We start from the raw sequence: 12,711 nt of genomic DNA on the forward strand, positions 1-12,711 counted from the left end.
CTTGCACTGTGGCTTGCTTTCTTCGCTCTTCGTCGTCATCACGTACTCTTCACTACATTGGCCCCTGGTGAATAGCGGAGCCATCCTGGCGACCTAAGACGTTGTCAGTATAGCGGGGTCGTAATAGGGCTTCAGGCGGCTGACATGGACGATTTCCCGACCACGACGACGTAAATCGTGGGATGCTGTCAGAGGCTCAATCTCATAATTGACAGGAGACGTGCGAGAAAGAATGCGGTAGGGCCCCTGATATCGGGCACGTAATTTCGAGGAAAGGCCAGGAGTGCTCGATGGGATCCAGAGCCAAACGAGGTCACCAGTCGTGAAAGTAGAGAGAGGTCGGTCGGTGTCGTGCCGTAGCTTCTGGTGGCCTTGGTCCTCGGTGGTCAGCGAACGGGCTAATTGTCTGCAATCTTCAGCGTATCTGGCAACGTCAGAAATCGCAGTATATTCAGACGAGTCCGGCGTATAGGGAAGCATAGTGTCCAGCGTGCAGGACGGGTCGCGTCCGTATAAAAGAAAGAAAGGTGAGAAACTGGTGGTCGCGTGCGTTGCGGTGTTGTACGCGTACGTGACGAATGGCAGGACGGTGTCCCAGTTGGTCTAGTCTGATGCCATGTACATTGTCAACATATCGCTGAGTGTGCGATTAAATCGTTCCGTGAGGCCATTCGTCTGCGGATGATATGCGGTGGTCATTCGATGAACGATGTTGCACTGGACGAGCAAGGCCTGAATAGCGTCAGACAGGAAAACACGCCCTCTGTCGCTCAAAAGTTCACGGGGAGCACCGTGGCGAAGGACAAAGTTGCGTAAGATAAAAAACGCAACCTCTCTTGCGGTAGCCGTTGGAAGTGCTGCAGTCTCTGCGTAACGGGTGAGGTGGTCCATGCCAACAATGATCCACCGATTCCCAGAGGAAGTCGGGGGAAGCGGGCCATATAAGTCGATGCCGACGCGGTCGAATGGACGTCCCGGACAAGGTAGAGGCTGAAGTGGACCGGCTGGGCGTTGAGGTGGAGCTTTACGCTGCTGACAAGCAGTACAAGCACGTACATACTTGCGCACGAACGTGTACATGCCGCGCCAGTAGTATCGCTGACGCAAGCAGTTGTAAGTCTTCAGAGCGCCAGCGTGAGCGCTTTGCAGGTCGTTGTGAAAAGCAGTGCAGACTTCTGTGCGCATGTGGCGCGGGATCACTAGCAACCACCTCCGACCGTCAGGTGCGTAATTACGCCGATAGAGGAGGCCGTCGCGGAGTGCGAAATGCGTGGCTTGACGATGGAGAGTTCTTGACGCTGGATGAACCAATGAACCAGTCAGAAAGTCGACGAGTTCGGAGATCCACGCATCCTTGCGTTGCTCCGACGGCATGTCTGCGAAGTCAAGGGGCGTCAAGACAGCTGACGTGGCTGACGGCGAAGCTGTGTCAGACGGTAACGGTGAGCAGGATAGCGCATCAGCGTCCGAGTGCTTGCGGCCGGATCTGTACACAACACGAATGTCGTATTCCTGCAGCCGAAGCGCCCAACGACCGAGGCGGCCTGAAGGATCTTTCAGAGATGAGAGCCAACAGAGCGCGTGATGGTCTGTGACTACTTCGAAAGGGCGGCCATAAAGGTACGGACGGAACTTGGTCAAAGCCCAGATTATGGCGAGGCACTCTTTTTCAGTGACTGAGTAGTTGCACTCCGCTTTCTTCAGGGTTCGACTCGCATAAGCAACAACGTACTCGTCGTATCCTGGTTTCCGTTGAGCCAGTACAGCACCAAGACCGACACCGCTGGCGTCAGTATGGACCTCCGTAGGCGCATTAGGGTCAAAGTGACGGAGTATCGGAGGTGACGTTAATAAGCGCCGTAGCGTCGTGAAAGCTTCATCGCACTCTGGTGACCAAGCCGACAGGCCGTTAGAGGCTGTCAGTAGGTTGGTAAGAGGTGCGATGATAGAAGCGAAGTCGCGCACAAATCGACGAAAACACGAGCACAGCCCAATAAAGCTTCGGAGCGTCTTTATGGAATTGGGCTTGGGGTACTCGGCCACGGCACGAAGTTTAGCGGGATCCGTAAGAATGCCTTCCTTGCAGACGACGTGAGCTAGTATGGTGAGTTGGCGCGCAGCAAAATGGCACTTCTTGATGTTAAGTTGAAGGCCAGCAGAGGCGAGGCACGTGAGAATAGCGCGAAGACGAACAAGATGAGTCGGAAAATCGCGGGAAAATACAACAATGTCGTCAAGGTAGCACACGCAGGTATTCCACTTGTGGCCACGAAGGATGTTATCCATCATTCGTTCGAAGGTAGCTGGGGCGTTGCAGAGTCCGAAGGGCATCACCTTGAACTCATAAAGCCCATCGGGAGTAACGAACGCAGTCTTCGGGCGGTCAGGGTCAGCCAGTGGAACTTGCCAATAGCCCGATCGTAAATCCAAGGACGAGAAATATTCTGCTCCTTGCAAGCAATCGAGGGCATCGTCGATGCGTGGCAACGGGTATACATCCTTCCGAGTTATCTTATTCAGGCGGCGGTAGTCGACGCAGAATCTGATAGAGCCATCCTTTTTGCGCACAAGCACGACAGGGGACGACCAGGAGCTCTCAGATGGCTGAATGATTCCGCGCGTGAGCATATCATCGACTTGTTCATTGATAACACGGCGCTCTTCCGCCGAAACGCGATATGGTCGTTGGCGTAAAGGGGCATGACCACCGGTGTCGATGTGGTGCGTGACGCTCGTTGTGCGACCCAGAGATGGCTGACCGCAGTCGAAGGATGAGCGGAACTCTTCTAGAAGGGCTAACAGTTCGCGTCGATGATCCAATGATAGATCCGGGGACACAGAAGGGTGAAAAATGTCTGACTTCGGAGGTGCCGCAACAGGGGCTGTCATGGCATTCAGCTGGTGGTGAAGTGGGGCTTCAGCGAACTCCAGAAAGCGAAGCACGTCAACGGCATGTATGCTTCCCAAACATTCCCCGCGAAGTAGACGGACGGGCGAGGTGCGCAAGTTGGCAATCGGCATGATGGTAGCGCCGGATTCGACGGTGAGTACGGCAAACGGCAGTCGTAGGGCGTGGCGGCGGAGAAACAGCTCTGACGGGGCGAACAGGACAGCGCCGTCAGGAGCGCCGTCAGGAGCGGCCGGACAAGTCAAGGCGACAAGGGTGGACGTGTTTGGGGCTACAAGTTTGCATGCGTCAGATATGGTAGGCCCCGAAACAGAAGATTGCAGCGGTGTAAGGGCGACTTCTGCTCGGGCGCAATCTATGATGGCGCGATGACGTGAAAGGAAGTCCCAGCCGAGGATAACGTCGTGAGAGCAGGACGGCAGCATGAAAAACTCAATGACGTAAAGTTCTCCTTGAATATTAACGCGCGTGGTGCACACGGCTGAAGGTGCTATGAACTGCGAGTTCGCAGTGCGGAGCATGAGTCCTGAGAGCGACGTGGTCACTTTTTTTAACTGGCGGCAGAGGCTCTCGCAGATTACGGAAACGGCGGCCCCGGTATCAATTAGCGCTTGGGCCGTGGTCCCTTCAACATTGACGTCGATAACGTTTTGCGGCGAAAAAGACGGAGGCCTTGGGCAGTTCGCTTCGCATGCAGTTCTTGCCTCCGGAACTTCAGCGATCAGTTTCCCTCTTGCGCAGCAGGTCGGCGACGCATAGGTGACAGGGAGCGTCGTCGAGGGGACGGTGACCGGTGGGTGTCGTTGGGTCGTTGATCACGGGCATACTCCGGTGGCGACCGGGACGACGACGCGACCGGCCTGCCGTCGGCGTCGAAGTGAGGAGGGGCGTAGTTTGGGGGCGACCTGGACGACGACGCAACTGGCATGCCCACGGCATCGAATGTTGAAGGAACCAGGTGACAATGGCGAGCGACGTGGCCGGCGAGGCCACAGGAGAAACAGATGGGCCGATTGTCCGGGGTTCGTCACGCGTCGGAAAGACGGAGCCGAGGGGGTTGGGATGGGCGGCGACGAAGCATACGCGAATGTTGGCGAGACACGGGGCGGCGTAAGTGGCCGAGGTGGAGCGTAAGGCATAGATTGGTGATACGCGGTGGTCGCCAAGGCATGGGACGGCATCAGTGGTCGAGGTGGAGCAGAGGGCATATGCTGTTGAGGGGGCCGAGCAGCAACGGCGGCATAGGTAAGCGGCGCAGTGACAGGCGGTTGTTGGAACATGGGTGGGAGAGCCTCAGCAACTTGCGTCCGAATGGCTTGTTGAATGCCCGGAGCCAGAGGATGCGCCGGCTCGTGAGTGAGCGGCAGTAAGGACAGCTGGCGCGCGACTTCTTCACGGATGAAGTCTTTGATCGTGGGCTGGAGAGTCGGCTGAGCGGCCGGAGGGACAGCTAGCTGCAAGCTGGAGAGCGTGTCGGGGGTCGGGAAGGCCTGACGGGCGATCGCGCGCTGCCTGCGCAATTCGTCGAAACTCTGACAGAATGAAACTAGCGCAGCGACTTGGTGGGATTCCGCGCGAGCAGCAGCGGGAAGGCGCCGTCCTCGATGCCCTTCAAGATGTGGTTGATTTTGGCCTCCTCAGGCATAGCGGGGTCGACGCAGGTGCACAGATGGAGGACATCCTCGATGTAACCCGTGTAGGTCTCACCCGGTTGTTGTGCACGCTGACACAAGCGCTGCTCGGCGAGAAGCTTGCGAGCCGCAGGCCGTCCAAAGACGTCCTTGATAGCAGTCTTGAAAGCTGACCAAGATGGAAGCTCAGCCTCGTGGTTGTGATACCACAGTTGGGCTATGTCAGCAAGGTAGAATTGCACATACCCAAGCTTCATTGGATCGTCCCATCTGTTGCTGGCGCTGACTTTGTCATACCTCGACAGCCACTCGTCCACGTCCAATTCACCGGAGCCTGAGAAGATGGAGGGGTCTCGCTGAGGATACACGGCGCCACAAGTGACGTGGACAGCCGAAGGGCCAGGCTGGGAAGGAGTCTCGGTGGCCATGTTGGTATCACGAAGGGGGGGAAGCTTACGGAAGCGAAGATCCAGGGTCGTAGGGGAAACCCACGTACCTCCACCAAATGTCACGTGATTTATTCACGTACAAACTGCGAGAACGCCGTGGAACGTCAAGGGCCAAGATCCAGGCAAGCGCAAGCTCGGGGCGCGTGGCTGTCGCTTGCACTGTGGCTTGCTTTCTTCGCTCTTCGTCGTCGTCACGTACTCTTCACTACAGTATATATAAATAGCTCGCCGTTAGCACGCTGAAAGACGGTACTCTTCGTGGCCTAGCTGTTTAGCGCCACGCACTGTGGAGCGAGAGGTCGCCCGTTCGATTCCGCCCGTCGGAACGTATTTCTGAATTATTTTTCTTTGTGGCTTTTGTATATATATATATATATATATATATATACACATATACATATACAGGTCTGGACAGCGACGCTGACGGCAAAAACCAGCCGAGAGTGTCCATATAATTGCTATCGCAATAAAAGAACAGTTGTGGTTAGCACTGTCTCAAAGCATTGTGAAATCGTTTGCGTGCTGCCCAAAATAAAATTGTTTGAATCAGAATGTGCCAAATAACATATATGTACAAGTGCGAAACCTGACATTTACTCTTGAATATTGACTATAGTAGGTTATCCACATTTTAACTGCAATGCAGTTTGGAGGTGCTTCGATATGACTAGAAAAAAAGAAAAAAAAATTGTTGGCACAGGCTCAACCGTACAGTTAGTAGCAAACAATTGTGACTCTTCTAGAAAATATTCCTCAAGTATTGGGAGACTATAGTATTGCAAACCCTCATTTCCTAACATAACTAAATTCAGTCGGCGACACAAGAAGGCAACACTTCTGTACGACAGCAAAAGGGTTCATGCTAGAGCTACAGTTAGCTAACAGTGACTGAGTCATAATACCTGTCTGAATGTCACCACGAGAGCTGTGCAATTGAAAAAAGAGAGACAGTTTGGCTCCACTGGGAGAATGAAGCTTCAATATACCAGTAATGGTGCCGACATTAAGTGTGTCACTTTCACTTGTCGCTTGTAAAATAAGCAGCTGACAATTTGTGGATAGTACTTACTCTGTTTCTGAGCCCCTGCTTTCCTCATCTGTAAGCATGAGTCCGTTGTGAGTGGAGGTTACAAATTCATTTATAGTTGACACTCACCTACTGACCATTCGCTGTCGCTGGCAAAACGGAATTCAATGTCTGGGACAATTTGTAAAGCTCTCCTGTAGTGTGAGATGGCTAAAGAAATGAGAAGGAGTTGTCACCTCAGAAGACACAGAAAGAAAAGGCGCTCACCATCATGCATTCGTCCAGCTCTCTCGGCAGACACCCCTTTCAGGTAAATCTGCTTGGCCTGTAACACATAGTGTAACACAGAACAAAGCTTTGAACTGCTTGAAGCAAAGTAATGACCCTTTGCAGTAAACATAGTTAGTCAAACCACTCATATGTGGAGCTCTGGCATGCATGCAATGTGCATGACTCATCTTTCAGAGGATGATGCCAACATTTCCATGAATTATTTTTAGCTCTTAACAGTTTGCTTCTTTGCAATCACTTGCGATAGACAGATGAGAGAAATTTCAATAATTAACTTTAGTCTCAATTGAAGCCAAGCAACAGCAAAGTCCTCATAGGAATCCTAAAACTAGCACCACAATCTGCTACTTTAAAGTTGAAATTGTTTTTAACTGCTAGAGGAAGCCTGCTGAGAAACTGCAAAATTCAAAGCATTTTGTAACATATTTTAAGAATGGGTACATAGAAAGTGGTTTAAAGATTTTTGCTGAGCAGTCATGATTCTCAGCTTCAATTTCACAACTTGAACATTTGTGCTAAATAAAATAAAAAATTCAATGTGTGAAATTTTATAAAAGACTCATCTGGACACTAACAAACTAAGGGTAATGAATCAGGGGCTCATTTCTTTGTTAGACACATCCTAATGCAGCCAAGGAAGGCATAGGGGTGATTATTTGTAGTTTTTAACTGTAATGTGGTAGCTCCGACAGTAAAGGAAATGAATTAAAGTGGACGGAAAAACAGGCTGGATCCACAACCTTTGAATTACACACCCGATGTTTGTTGCTGAAGTAATGTCCACCTAAGTCATGCTTTTTTTTTGTTTGTTACACCCCAAGGGCCAAAGCCATAAGAGAAAAGGGTGTGGAAAAAAGTTGAACATAAGACACAACTTAGTACTCACAATGATACTATGATAATGGCAAAACAAAGGTGCATATATGTTAGCTAGCTCTGTCGTATTCTTTATAACAGCTAGTTTTTACATATGGAGAAAAACATGATACGTTCTGATACAGACACAGGAGTTGTCGAAGTATGCATAAGCATTCGGGTGCCGTCGTGTCGCAGCCACGTGGGTGACAGCATCTATGGTGCAATGCATGTGGCGTGACGCAAGGTATCACAAGTGGTGTAATATCTCGTGTAATACTGCAGCATTTAAATCCCAAATGCATAAGGAGAATAATTCTGCGCCCCACTTTTCAACGTGACTGAATGATAGAACTGCAACAGACCTTTATTGAACGCCATAGGATTAGATTGAACACGATTGGACACTCATTCCCGATTTGTGTCTAATTGAACCTGATGAGAAGCATCCTAACCTTTTTAGTAATTATCAGGTTCACTGCAACCACTATCAGATCTCATGTAAATTACTGAACTTGATTTGACCAAACATGTGCCCATATCTGTTTTTAACACCTTTCTATCTCCTGCGATCCACTATTGATCATAACTTGACCCATATAACCCTTTAGCAGTTCTTATTCTCAATTCTTCGCTACACATCAGTTTGATACCACTGAAGTCAAGGGCTTGATACCCTATGCCCTTGTAAGGTTTGGGTCTTGTGTCATATACTTCAGAGATCGAGGGTTTGAGTCCCAATACACTTGGCTAGTCATGGGTTTGCATTGTTATTCACTCTATCCTTTTCACTACTGAAAAAATGTAGGCAAGGAAAAGAGATGGAGCTAAAAAATTTTATTTAAAATGGTTCTAAAAGTGCAAAGCAAAACACTGCGACAAAAATTTCATTTTCAAAGGGTAAAAATGGATGTCCACAAACAGTCTCACTATTTGCGAACATACGAAAAACATCCCCGATAAGTGCAAATTCTGGCTTTCAGTGCTTTAAATATTTTTTATATAATTCCTAAAGACCAATAGCATAACTTTTGTTTGCACTACTTTGTATGAAAAAAAAACATTGATTAAAAACTGTGAGGCGTAAGCAGCCGTGTGCTGCAGCAGCACTTTCTTTTGGTTGTACACTCGCTGCTGAAGTAGACTTCTACTGCTAACTCTAGGAGCGTGTGTAAAGGACACTCTGGGCGACAAAGACATGAGTTTTTGATGACAGTTTGCTGAGGACACAGGTAGCAAAGAGGATATACCACCACACATTTCCCGTGTAACTTCAAAGGAGTCCTGTGTATTACTATGGTATTTCTAGGAAGTATTTGTTTTACTGTTTATTTTTAAAGAACTACCACCAAGTTGCCAATTTCCTTGCATCTTCATTTATGCCAAAGGCAAGAATCAGGCACTTAAAAATATCATGCAAGACTTTATTTCGGTCGGCACCATAGAACATATATTATGTAGAAAAAAGAATGTAAATTACCACAGGCCAGCACCTTCGAACACTGAGAAATGGTGAGACTAACAACAGCAAGTGCACAGTGATGCATGCAGCCCCGATATATCATGTAGCTGAACAGGTGCACTGCAAGTAAGACGTGCCATCAAAGGAACTGGACTAAAAGAGTTTAAGAATCGCAAGTTATCGAAATGTGTGAGGTAATGTTTGTTAAGTAACCTCAGTGGTAATAATTGCAGGGAATGTGCAATTTTATATCGTTTTATTTTCTGTTGAAATAAGTAGCTAACGACCCCCTTATCATGGCTGGAAACCTCGTTCGCTCGACTCACAACAGTTAATCATTCGGAGACGTTCAATAATGCTCAGTTGCAGTTTTGTTTTCCGAGTGCTGAGACAACGGGACACAGCACGGTTTGTTTTGTAAACAGGGCTGGCTACATGAACATGTGAAACTATCTGCACAGATTCTATCTGCAGTAATCTGTGTGACCACCCTGTATATATTGGACTCTGTCATTAGGTATCCTTTATACACCAGAAGTTTTATATGCACATAGTGCTTCTCACATTTTTTTTTCTTATTCTAGCCGTTGTTTTTTTTTGGTGTCTGTATCAATATTAAGATCATGATGATGGGATAGCCAGTTCTAACATATCCTACCTTCTCGTTATCCATATGTAAAAAAAAACACTGGCATGCTCACCACATGCGGTATGGCATGTAAGGGAGCACCACATTGACAACTGCGGGAGTGAGCACATGCAGGCAGCAGTGCAGCCTACACAGATGTAGGTGGCTGTTTACATTCAAACCAAGTTGATGTCGACGCTGCAAGGTGCTCAGTTTCGCATGCAGTAGTGCAAAACAAACTTTAATAATGATTTTAAATATGTTCTAGGCCATATTAGCTGTTGATATTTTGTAGATGATCTGCATGTATCCACACAAATTCATCTCACAACTTATCTCACCTTCCAAATTTTGTGTCAGTATTCTTTTGAAGGAAAAAAATCACAGCATATCCACGGAGTGAATGATGATGAGTGGGCGAAGCTGCGGAGGTTCATCGGTAAACTGTGAATCTTCCGTGAATTCTACCCAGTACATCATCACCAACGTGAGATCGGGCGCGTTTATACTAAAGGTTCGATGAGTTATGACGACTTGCAGCTCACTTTAATTTTACATGTACGCTGTGAATTTTCATTGTTTAGAAAACCATTGCTTTAGAAAACATCTGGCGTCTTTCGTTAAGCAGCTGGCGTCTTTTCGTTTTGCTTTAGAAACATCTGGCGTTCTTTCGTTTTGCTTTTAGAAAACATCTGGCGCCTTTCGTTGGTTTATTTCATCAATCAACGGCATTTTGAACAAAATTTTTATTGTTTAATCACGCACAGGAGAAATCTCACCAGGCACTACCTTGGAGGTAAACAATGGCTGCTAATGGGAATGAGAGACAGAAGAAGTCGGCTTTTAGCTAACACTTACACTTCTACTAACGTTTCCTACTGGAACATGCCAATGGCTGCTAATGGGGAATGAGAGACAGAAGAATTCGGCTTTTAGTTAACGCGCATGCTGCGAATTTTTTATTGTTCAACAACGCACAGGAAAAATCTCCCACCGGCACCACCTTGGAGGTCAAGATCTGGTACTAGCATTACGACTGGTTACGCACCACTACGACTACGAGGGACGAACGGGTGCCGCCTTAAGGAGCTTCGCCCCTAAAAGTGCGACCGACAATGTTTGCACTGAAGAAGCATGTGCGCATGCCACATTTCACTGTTTTAAGGCACTGACATATTCTGTCAACCCTTGCCTGATATTGCTTAACATCTGGCCTCTCACATGCTGCCATTTTCAGTGGCACCTGTTGGTACTCATTTTTGGAAGGGTAGCGCTAGTAGACACTGACTAGAGGAAGACACACGGACACACAGACGGAAGCGCTTCCGTCTGTGTGTCTTCCTCTAGTCCGTGTCTACTAGCGCTACCCTTCCAAGTATGAATTTCCAACTCGCCCAAGAAACAGCACTCCTAAAGTACTCATTTTGTCACCCTCTATCCGTTTGTCTATCCATTAAGTGGCCTGACCAGGTCCATATTTTTTTGCTTAATGCCAAATGGAATATAGGCTACCCTAGTTTGTTCCCTGACCCATTCTACTACCTTCTGATATCACTTAACATGTGGTCGTTTGAACCCTATCACAATCCTGAACTGCCATGTAAAACAGATAATTCTGTTTGTTAAATTTTTATTTCTTGTGTTTTATGCATACACATCAAGTTTAGCTGTTGTAGTTAATGTCACACGCACTTTCTCAATCAGGTGCCGTTCCTCGTCGTCCTCTTCTGCTGCCCCATCATCCGCACCACCTTGCATAGGAGGCTGCTGATTGTCCTGTGTTGTGTATGTCGAAGAAAAGATTTGTGATTCGCACAAAACTTGAAATATCATCACCACCACCATTACCAGCTTATTTTATGTTCACTAAGGACAAAGGCCTCTCTTAATAATCTCCAATTTACCCAATCTTGAGATATCGCTGTGAAATGCTGAATTTCGTCACTCTTACATGCTGCCATTCTCGGTGGCATCTCTTGGTATACATCCCGTCGCTTTCCACCAGTTGTCTATGCATAAAGCTGCCTGTCCATATATTCTGCTTAATGCCAACTGGAATATCGGCTACCCTCTCCTTGGTGTTACAGGCATTTTTCCATGCTTTCTGCAGATTCACTTATTACAGCAATTCAATCCTGGATAGATTCGCTAGGTGGAGGATGATTCCATACACCCAACAGCAGCACATACGAAAATCGTAGTTTTCTGAGGAAAAAAAAATTATTTGCCCCAGAAAAACTTATTCTGGTAGTTAGTCCAGTAGGCAGCTGGGCTGGCTTTTCAAAGCCTGACAGGAATCTCATCGCTTTGAGCGACTCGGTCAGAACATGCGCAGCTTCATTTGGTTGCTCAAAAAACGGGGAGGTGCGCCACGCATTTACGCGAACCAAACGGATGTGCGACCGAACAAACGCAAAGCAGCGCTAAGCGAAATTTTTGAGACGCATCACTCGGACGAGAAATGTGAACAGCAAGCCTGTTTGCCGGACACTGTTTTTTCGAGAAAATAATCACGTTGGTGTCCACGGCACGTCGCTGTCGACCCCGGCGTAGTGATGCCGGCGAAGTAGTGCGAACGGTGAGAAGCGGCACGGCGTATGTTACTGACGCCCTAGTGACACGGGCCTACAACTGGCGCTGGCAAAATAGTGATAGTTAAGCAACACCAGGAAGAAACATGACGACGTCGGCGCAGATGTCGACTTCTGAAATCATCTAAGTGCGCGCATCCAGGGCATGTGATTGCTGCAAATATTGTAGTGGTGGGAGGGCAAAGCGCGACCCCCCTTCGGGAATAAGTGGTATGCTTACCATATTTGATAATATCAGATGCAACTACTCAAGCGCTACACTCGCGGTCGGAATTATAGCGAAGCACGCAATTCCGGTATCGCCGTGCCTTCACAACAGCCGCCATGCTTTTAGAAATGCCCACCAGGGGGACCAGGGCCCGTATTCTCAAACATGTTCTCAAACGATCGCAAAAGGCGATAGCCTCTGGCGATAGTATTATAATAGTATCATCGCGTTTGGTGACGTAGAATCTGATGCGTCCAATAACCATAGAGTTAATATACTGACTCTAGAGGAAAAGCTCCCCATAGGGCCCATGCAGTGAAACCTGCAAAAATGTTCCAAAAGCCGGGAGAGTTCATGATTAAATAGATACTCCGACTCCGAGTATCTATTTAATCAAGCATTGAAACCTATCCGCGGCCTCTCGGAGATGCTTGCGGCCGTGGCGCTGCGGGCAATCGGAGTTCCTCGAGCAGACGCCCCTCCCGCGACTCGGGCGGGCTGGCGGAGCCGTTCACAACCGCGCTATCCCGTTTGCTTACCTTTTCACGTCGAAAGTCTGCGGTGTTTGCTTACAATGATTTATAGCGTAGTGGGTTCCCCGCAAGTGCACTTGTATTGGTTGCCAAGGAAGCCCATAAGCGCATGATCCATTTCCTCGGGG

At 48.2% G+C, this 12,711-nt stretch overlaps 1 protein-coding gene across 5 annotated transcripts in view; it reads right to left on the reverse strand.

Moving 5' to 3' along the window:
* The window catches only part of LOC119397070 (F-box only protein 9), a 59,749-nt gene extending 47,562 nt beyond the window's left edge, over positions 1-12,187 (reverse strand). For 4 of the 5 annotated variants that reach the window (XM_037664506.2, XM_037664508.2, XM_037664509.2 and 1 more), the window contains exons 1-5: positions 11,203-11,253; positions 10,944-11,027; positions 6,283-6,340; positions 6,145-6,225; positions 6,058-6,085 (exon numbers count right to left, since the gene is read on the reverse strand). In XM_037664506.2, coding sequence (XP_037520434.1) covers positions 6,058-6,085; positions 6,145-6,225; positions 6,283-6,340; positions 10,944-11,027; positions 11,203-11,238 — 287 coding nt within the window. In that variant the 5' untranslated portion in view covers positions 11,239-11,253. Of the gene's footprint in view, positions 1-6,057; positions 6,086-6,144; positions 6,226-6,282; positions 6,341-10,943; positions 11,028-11,202; positions 11,254-12,062 lie in introns of those variants that run through there. The other variant, XM_037664507.2, reaches the window with a different exon arrangement.
* Between the last annotated feature and the right edge of the window lie 524 nt (positions 12,188-12,711).

The sequence above is a fragment of the Rhipicephalus sanguineus genome, chromosome 6 (assembly GCF_013339695.2).
Source record: "Rhipicephalus sanguineus isolate Rsan-2018 chromosome 6, BIME_Rsan_1.4, whole genome shotgun sequence".
NCBI lineage: Eukaryota > Metazoa > Arthropoda > Arachnida > Ixodida > Ixodidae > Rhipicephalus > Rhipicephalus sanguineus.